Source organism: Typha latifolia, chromosome 7, assembly GCF_019914945.1.
Source record: "Typha latifolia isolate L0001 chromosome 7, TyphaL0001v2, whole genome shotgun sequence".
Classification (NCBI taxonomy): domain Eukaryota; kingdom Viridiplantae; phylum Streptophyta; class Magnoliopsida; order Poales; family Typhaceae; genus Typha; species Typha latifolia.
In genome coordinates, this window is record NC_133092.1 from 10716435 (window position 1) to 10724676 (window position 8242).

General features: G+C 36.1%; 1 protein-coding gene across 2 annotated transcripts; it reads right to left on the bottom strand.

The window, feature by feature from the left end:
* Window positions 1–1124: 1124 nt before the first annotated feature.
* Window positions 1125–6180, bottom strand: LOC140792673 (nuclear transport factor 2-like). Of its 2 annotated transcripts, none has more exons than XM_073143799.1 (9): window positions 5915–6180; window positions 5686–5823; window positions 5296–5587; window positions 4982–5220; window positions 4660–4834; window positions 4445–4566; window positions 4269–4334; window positions 2126–2192; window positions 1125–1854 (listed from the first exon to the last, which is right to left on the bottom strand). In XM_073143799.1, the coding sequence occupies exons 1-9, from the start codon at window positions 5960–5962 to the stop codon at window positions 1556–1558; spliced, it is 1446 nt and encodes a 481-aa protein (XP_072999900.1). In that variant the 5' UTR covers window positions 5963–6180; the 3' UTR covers window positions 1125–1555. The 2 variants fall into 2 exon arrangements, with proteins under 2 accessions (XP_072999900.1, XP_072999899.1); XM_073143798.1 differs by having other exon boundaries at window positions 4982–5223; window positions 5915–6155.
* Between the last annotated feature and the right edge of the window lie 2062 nt (window positions 6181–8242).

Genomic DNA, 8242 nt, shown 5'->3' on the forward strand with positions numbered 1-8242 from the left:
TTCTTTTTTCTATACAAGTCTCTATAATCACTCTTTAATTAATAAAATAAGAGATTAATTAGAGATAGCGGTGTGAATTTATATTTCGTTGTCTTTTAACAACTTTCATTTTTTTTTCAATATGCATTTCGTTTTCTTTTAACAACTTCAATGGTGAAGTAAAAAGTGCGATTAGAGACTTGTATAAGAAAAAGATTAGAGATTAGAAAGCGATTAGAGACTTGTATAAAAAAAATAATTAAGAGATAAAAAAGGAGCAGTAGAAGAAGATGATGAAGAAGAAGAAAAGGAAGAAGAATAAACATATGAAGTAGAAGATGAAGAAGAAGATGAGTACAATGTCCCGTCAGGCACTAAAGAACAGAAATGACCTCAACTGCAAGAAAAACTCAAAACTCAAAATAACCCTGGCTTACCAAATCGAAAACCAAGTAAATTTTCGGTGCAAATAACCCTTTCCAATATGATTTTATTATTCTCTATTATTTTAATATCAATTTTATGTCATATCAAATATAATTATTATTTCTTAACTAATATATAACTAAACATTAGAATAACTTATATCAATATTAGCACTTTTTCCTAATATAAAAAATTAGAATACTTCTTATTAAATTAACCTTATTCCACAAAGTGATCAGAACCAAAATGTACACTCTGCAGTTGCATACATAATTCCCTTTTGTATCTACTCAGATAGGAAACAGCAAACCAACCACAGTTTCAGAAAAGGAATAGTAGAAGCTACTTCACTGGATGGTGTAGCAATACAAAGTTGAGAACAATATGCATGATAATCTAAAATTCTTTATCCTATATGAGGAATTTAGGTTACTGTCTAGTTACTTTGACAAGATCGCCGTAGCGATCACAACTTTAAAGAAACAGCTATAAATCAAGGATTCCTCTTTGATTACCATATCTGAATCAACTGCAATGTCCTTTAAAAGTTCTAGCATCATCTAGTTTGACAGAAAGAAACATATACAAGAGCTGCGAATATGTTAAGTTTCTGGCTCATTGGAAGAAAACGAAAAAAAGGGAGCATGTGATATATATTAGGCAAATATGCACATAAAAACAAACTATGATAGTGTTATAGGTCAGAACTAGGAGCCCGATAGTCAAACACAACATTTAGCATCATTATTAGAAAAGGTTATGCTCTTGGTGGAGTAATTCCAGAGAGTGAACAACTAAAAGTTCCAAATACAAGATGAATAAAGAAGAGGGAATAAAGAACTGAAGCTTTCCATCATGGAGGAAAGAAAGAATACAAGATAACAAGGGTTACAAGATAACAAGGGTTAACTCCTAAAAATGACATATTTGAGCCACCTACCAAAAGATAATGTAGTTATCCTAAATTTTTTGAAAGAGAGTTTTCTTATGCCTTGCTACGAAATAAAAGAGAATGATGGACCAACAGAAACCTAACAATCCACTTGGAAATATTAGCAGAGTGGTGGCCATGGATGATTAACATCTGAATGTCTGATGAATGTGTCCTTTGAATCATAAACCATTAAAGGCAGCTTCCTGATTCAAAGCCTTAAGCTGGAGCTGGCACCTGAGATGCAACATTTCTGGGAGATGCATTGCCAGTCGATGACCCAGGGCGGTTCCCATGGTCAAAATTAGATCCACTATGGTCAACTCTCTGATATCCACCATCACCTCCAGCACGGTATGAAGATCCTCCACGACTGCCACTTCTGTTGCCAAAATCAGACCTGCTATTATAATCTCCCCTCCCATAACCTCTCCCACCACCATAGCCTCCACGCCCTCTACCACCATCATTCCTGAAAATGCCTCCTCTACCAGAAAGAAACCTTCCTCTGCTGCTAACTGCTCATACAATGTGAACAATATGATGATATAGGGCATAAGTGTAATGAAACTTTGGAACAAAAAGATCAATATTCGAACATATTAGCAATATTTGTAAGACTTAAAAATTAAGATGATGTAACATCTTTGTGCTCCCAGATGACGAAAATGACTGGGCAATTTATGCATTAAGAATGATGTTGGGTAAACTTGAATGGAAAGAGCCCATAGATACGGCTCAAGATCAAAAGCACACTAAGACAAAACATGAAAATAATGTTCCACTTGCCTCGTGAACCTGCGGGCCGCTTTTCCTCAACATATGCTTGCCGACCACCAATCATAATGGGTGAAGCCTGTAAAAAGATGAATCAGGCCTCCATATTATACTTCAAAAATTGCAACAAACTAGTAAGCCAACAGCAAAGTATAACGCAAGCTACTGTAAACTTAATTCTCAAGATTTAGTTGATCACCATCCATATGTCATCTTATTCTGACACCACATGAATAAAGCCTATATTCTAGTGTTAAACTTATTATCCTTGTATTTGCATTTTTGCAATCAACACAAGATGTCCACAATTTTATGTATTTCTAATGTGTGTCTCTTACATTGGTGTGTTACTCTCCTAAACCTAAAATATGATTAGACAGAATGAAGGGCTAATACTCCCAAAAAAAAATTTTTTTGCTAGCTCAGGTTGAAGAGAAACATATTTGAGGCTGTTTGGTTCCGTGTATCTGGAGGGGTATGTCTCCTAGGATAAGTGCCTTTGTCACCTTAAGGTAGGGTCTTCCACTCATTTATTGGGTGTCCATTTACTAACCCAATATTTAGTCGGAGAAAAACCTAAATACCTGCCCAACTATTGTCTTCTCTGATTATTCTCCCTCCTTCCCAAAAGGCACCTTCTAGTTTCTTTTGGTTCATCTTCCTTTCTGGCTTATTCTACTAAATCTTGGATAATACTTAAAAGAACCATGAAGAATAAAGTTCTAAAATTAAAGAAGGCTTTGTATGGCTTAAAGAACCTCCAGGCACTTCAAATAAAGAATTGTTTATTCTTTGCAAATAAAGAAAAAGACAATCCTACTACAAGGCGGCAACAGTAGTTTCCCCTAAAAAAGCTTTTGCATATGATTTCTTTGTAAGTTTATGAAACAGAAGCAACAAGATATTTCTTTGACAAAATATCTCATAAATCCACTATTTTTTCATGTCACATTAAATATAATAATAACACCACTTTCTAGTTTAGAACTAAACACCTAATTTTCCTAAACAAATTTAAGGTACCTTCTAGTTTAAAAAATGAGAGTTAACTACTCTAATTTTGGAGCTAAACTCAATCCAAATGGACTGTAAAGATATTTTGTATCCTCATGTCTATGTCGTATTTGTGCCCTTGTCTATGCTTCTTAGTAGCTTTTAGCAAAGATAGAGCCTAACTTGAAAAAATGTAGGGAGTACATGATATTTTAGGCAAAATGTAAGGATCGAATGATAAATATCTATATTGTACGGTGTAAATGATAATAAAAATAAAAGGCAAGGTATTTTTGATTAATTTCCAAAAAATAAAAGCTAGAAGCCAATGCACTCATTATGTAATATAATTTCACAAACAAAAAAAACAAAACTTCTTAGAATTGGAAAGATGGACAAAACTACAGAGTGTAGGGGTGTCAAAATAAACCAGCGGCTTAGGCTCGACTTGAGTTGAGTTGAGCTAGAGCTTTGTTTTTGGCTCGATTTGAATTTCAAGCCAAATCAGAGCCAGAGCCGACTCGCTCAGGCTCGGTTCAAATATAATATGTATATATATATTAAATAGTTCTTGGCTTAGTTTGAATAGTTCTTGGCTCATTTTAAGACTTGGCAGCTTGGGCTTTGTCTAACTTGGCTTGAATAATAGGTTTGGTTTAGCCTAGTTTCAAAATAGCCTAGTTCCAGGTTTGGGCTCGACTTGATTTGAGCTGAGCCGAGCTTGAATCCCAAGCTATGCTCGAAATTAATTTTGAGCAAGCCTGAGCTAGAGCCAGCTCGCTCAAGATTGACTCGTTTACACCCCTTAATAGAGTGTAAATCAAATATTTGATGCTATGCCTTGTATGATCAACACTCATGTAACAAAAGAGTAACATAACACGAAAAGAAACAACCTTAAAGTACAAGAACAAAAGGACCAAAAGAATATACTACAGGACTAAAGTATAATACAGAAAAGCTCCCAAAGTATGAAAAATCAGTGGCCTACGAAACCATATATAGTCTGAAAACTTAGTCATAAGAGATATATTTGCCAAATAATAATATACTACATCCTAATAAGGAACGCATAAGTATAAGTAAAATGAAACAGCTTCTAGCAATGAATAGGGTATCCTTTACTAGAAAAGTTACAAATCAGTTGGCTCATGAACAGCACCTCTATTGCAGTTTGGACAGAAGTAGCCATCTCAAACTCCACAAAACCAAAGCAGAACCCTTGTTGCTGCATTTCATTAAAAATGCCACTTATTAGAGGAAAAGAAAGAATACATTACATAACATAAAAATAACTTACAGGTTAGTAAATGAAGAGAAAGTTCAACAAAAAGATACCTTATGGCTTCTAACTTGTATGCCTCCAGGCTTAATAGGTCCAAACCTCTTGAACTCCTCCTCAAGTTGTGCAGGAGTAGCATTTAATGGAAGGTTTTTAATATAAACCGAATGCCCCTCAGCTGACAAAAAAGGAAACAAGTTTAATAGTTGTAAGACCTAGTGTATGTGAATTGTAAAAAAGGGAGAACTTCTTAAAAAGGGATCTGCACAACCTTCTGCCTCTTGGATCTCGTTGGCTTCGGCAGCACTGGAATTGGCAGCAGAGTTCTCCTGTGAAACAGGTGTAGGAGAAGGGGTTGCTTGCCTCTCTACGTTAAGAATTGCAGGCCTAGCAGGAGTAGGTGTGGGAGCTGATACAGGTGTTGCATTCTCTTTCCTATCTTTAACCTACATCAATTGATGCGTCTCAAACCAGTGGACAGATTGGACCACAAAATACTTTAGAAGGATATATATAGTACTATAACATATGATGTTATAGATGAGCAAACCAATAAGTTTCAGCAAATTGGAAATGCTCAAATGAATACTTACTATTGACGCATATGACTTCTTAGGAGCCTCTTCCTGTATAGTACTATGACTCACATTAGCTACTACCGCCTGAGAATTGTTTGGGGCCGCATCAATCACCTCGTCCATTGGAACTTCCTCCTCCACAACGAAGCCATTCTCATTCTCCGGAGGGTTATACACTTCCTCCTCGTTTGCTTCCTCTTCCACCGGTTGTGAAACCGTTCTTTCAATTTCCTGTTGCTCCCGTGGAGGAGCCTCTGCTACAATATAAAGAGGAATGAGGATTACTACAAATTTGAAAAGAAAAGCTTTCAGGAGCTTCCGAACCATACCCAGCTCAGGTGTGGGAGCTGCATCGCTACAATTCACTGATCCACAGTTCCCCTCCTGCGACTCCGTGCCGTCTTTCACGTACCTAAACATGTCATTCAAGACGTAGTAGCCCTTATCCTGCGTCGCAAGGAAGAACGACTGCGTGAAGTGCCTCTTAACGTTGTCACTCCTAGTGAGACACCCGGTCACAAGAACAAGCACCCCGCCATCAAGCGACTCCTGGGCGTCCACCGTGCTGATCTCCGCATTCACATCGCTATAATCCATGGATAAAATCTTCTCATTGATCGACTTCATATCAAAATACACCAAAAAGTTGCATCAATCATTCCAAGTTCAAATCTCTCTAACAAATCAAAGCTAAATAGGGTAGAGTACTGGACACTTACTTGCATAGTGGTGACGGAGGACATTATGCCCTGGGATTCGGGGCGGCCGAGCTTGCTTCCCTCTTGGTAGAAGCGGTGGACGAGCTCCGGCGACCCGTGGAGGATGTGGTAGTACTGGTGGACGAAGGCATTTCCGACCTAACACAAATCGCACAGACGGGAATCATTGGTAACCGGATCAAGAATGGCGAGAAGAGAGCAGAGTGATCGGATCGAGAAAGGGGATTACCACTTGAGCGGAGGGAGGAGACGCGGCGGATGCGTGCTCGGAAGCCATTTCCGGTGCTCGAGAAGAGGGGAAAAAACCCTGTACCGGTGAGGAAGACTAAGAGGAGGGACCTCTCTCTCTCTACTTTCTCTCTCTTAGGGTTTGGCGCTTCGGATCTGAGAGCGAGGAGACGAGAGCAGAGGAAGCTGCACTTTTTGCTATTTTTCTGTTTATTTTTGGAATTATTCTGGTAATTGGTAATGATAGGCTAATTAGGGGTTTAGGACAAGAAAGTTAACATTGTGAAAGACCGCAGAATTATATATAGGCGGAGGCGTATTCTGCCGTTGGATACTGATGGCAAGAAGAGAGTAATGGCAGATTCTTTTATACGCATAAGATTATTATGAGACAGATTAGGGATGTTTAAATTTTTTTCTGTTAAAATAATTATTGGCACACGATTAAACTAACACTTGGAACAAAACCCTGACGTTGATTGGTAGATAAGAGTGGGACCCGCAAATCGACTGGGTGTTATAAAAAGTGGGTGCCTTACGTCGTAGCCATTCTGACGCGATACGGGAAGAGCACGTGGGAATAGTAGAGGTACGTCAAATAACCTCGTGGCATGGCGCGAGGGCTTCGGGGGTATTTTGGTAAATCAAAATTTCTCCATTATCTTTTCTCTGAAATATAAAGGTCACATAATTTGCAGGCGATTTGCACCGTCAAGCCCCATTTTTCCTGTCCATCACCTTAGCGTGATTTTTCAGATATATACTCCCTTTATTTTTTTTCTCTCTTGTTCGTTTGCCGTCTTCCTCTTATTCTTCTTCCGTCTTCATCTATTGCTCATCAATAACAATTTAAATATTCTATCTCATCTAAAATAGTATTATTTAGTAATATTAGAAGATAGTTTCTTGATTCAACATCTCTCTCATATTTTTCCTCGTTCATCTTCATCATCTTGTTCTTCTCTTATTAAAGTATTCTGAAAGATAATTTAGAGATCGCATGCAATGTAAGCATATAGATGCATATAAATATTAAAGGTCTTTGATGTATATTTATGAAAATATGTGTATATTATAAAGGTAAACGATACACATATATAATGCTTACTATGTTGTATCTATATGAGACTATTAATTTATAGAAAAATACTCTTATTTTTAGTAATAGAAAGTTTTTAGTCTTAAAATTGAATGTGTTTATTTTATATACTAGATACGTATCTTTTTGTAATTAAATACACATAAATTATATAAGAGATGCGTAAAATGACCCATTATTAATATTTAGAAAATTAAAAAGTTGTTGTGCAAATACCCCTCAATTTGTGCGTATCTCTTATGTAAGTGGTATATAATTTGTCATAAAAAATATGTATCTAGTAAAAAAAAAAGAAGAAATGAATGCATTTAGCTTCAAAAGCTCAATCTTGATATTGCTAAAATCGAAGGCATTTCTTTTGTAAATAACCCCTAAACATAATCTAATATAACTTGAACTCAATGGGACGCGTATATCGCCTATTATGCAAGATATATTCACATTGACTCTGCAAAATATGTGCATAAAATTAATATAAATAATTAGCAAAGGATAATATGATTTGTATATTTTGTTATCGAAGCTAAGACATTCTTTTTAAGTAAGTAATGATGCATACTATTTTATTTCAGGTCTGATATCTTAAAACAAAGTTTAAAGGAAACAAAAGATGTTAATTATCTCTTGCAAATATGTATGTTCTTATAGATGAGGAAATCGATAATTTAATTATAGACAAGTAAGGCATTCCTCCTTTAGATGACAAAATTAATAATTATAGAGTAGTAGAAGACTTTGTTTGTGAAGATAGACCACTTATTTCAACACCTATTGAGTTGATCATAGGCTTTAAAAAGGGGGTACCTACGGCTCAAGCAAATGCATTATTGAATGAAACATTTGAGGATTTTCTTGATGAATTTATTATTTACTTTAACACTCTTGAACAAAAGGGTGATACTTATATACCCATCTCAGATTTATATATTAGACAACGCTTTCATGGGATAACTAATTTGAAGCATGCTCTCAAATTATACATAGTCACTCATCGATTTGAATTTAACCCATAAAGTGTAAGCACTATAAAGTAAAGGTTCGATGCAGCTCCCTAGATTGCTCATGGATGATAATGGCAAGAAATTGAATTGAATTGCAAATTTTGATATGAAAAAAAATTTATTGATAAACACACATGCAATTAACTAATAGTTGGACAAGGTCATAGATGGGTGACAACTGATTTCATTTTGAATAAAGCTCGAGAGTTAGGCCAAAGTTAACACAAAC

What these genes read in the sequence shown, in the direction of transcription:
- LOC140792673 (XM_073143798.1), bottom strand. Translation starts at nt 5,962, where the DNA reads ATGGCTTCCGAGCACGCATCCGCCGCGTCTCCTCCCTCCGCTCAAGTG. An exon ending in AGAAGTCATATGCGTCAATA is followed by an intron (nt 4,835 to 4,981) that starts GTAAGTATTCAT and finishes CAATTGATGTAG; the next exon opens with GTTAAAGATAGGAAAGAGAA. An exon ending in CTGTCCAAACTGCAATAGAG is followed by an intron (nt 2,193 to 4,268) that starts GTGCTGTTCATG and finishes ATCTTTTTACAG; the next exon opens with GCTTCACCCATTATGATTGG.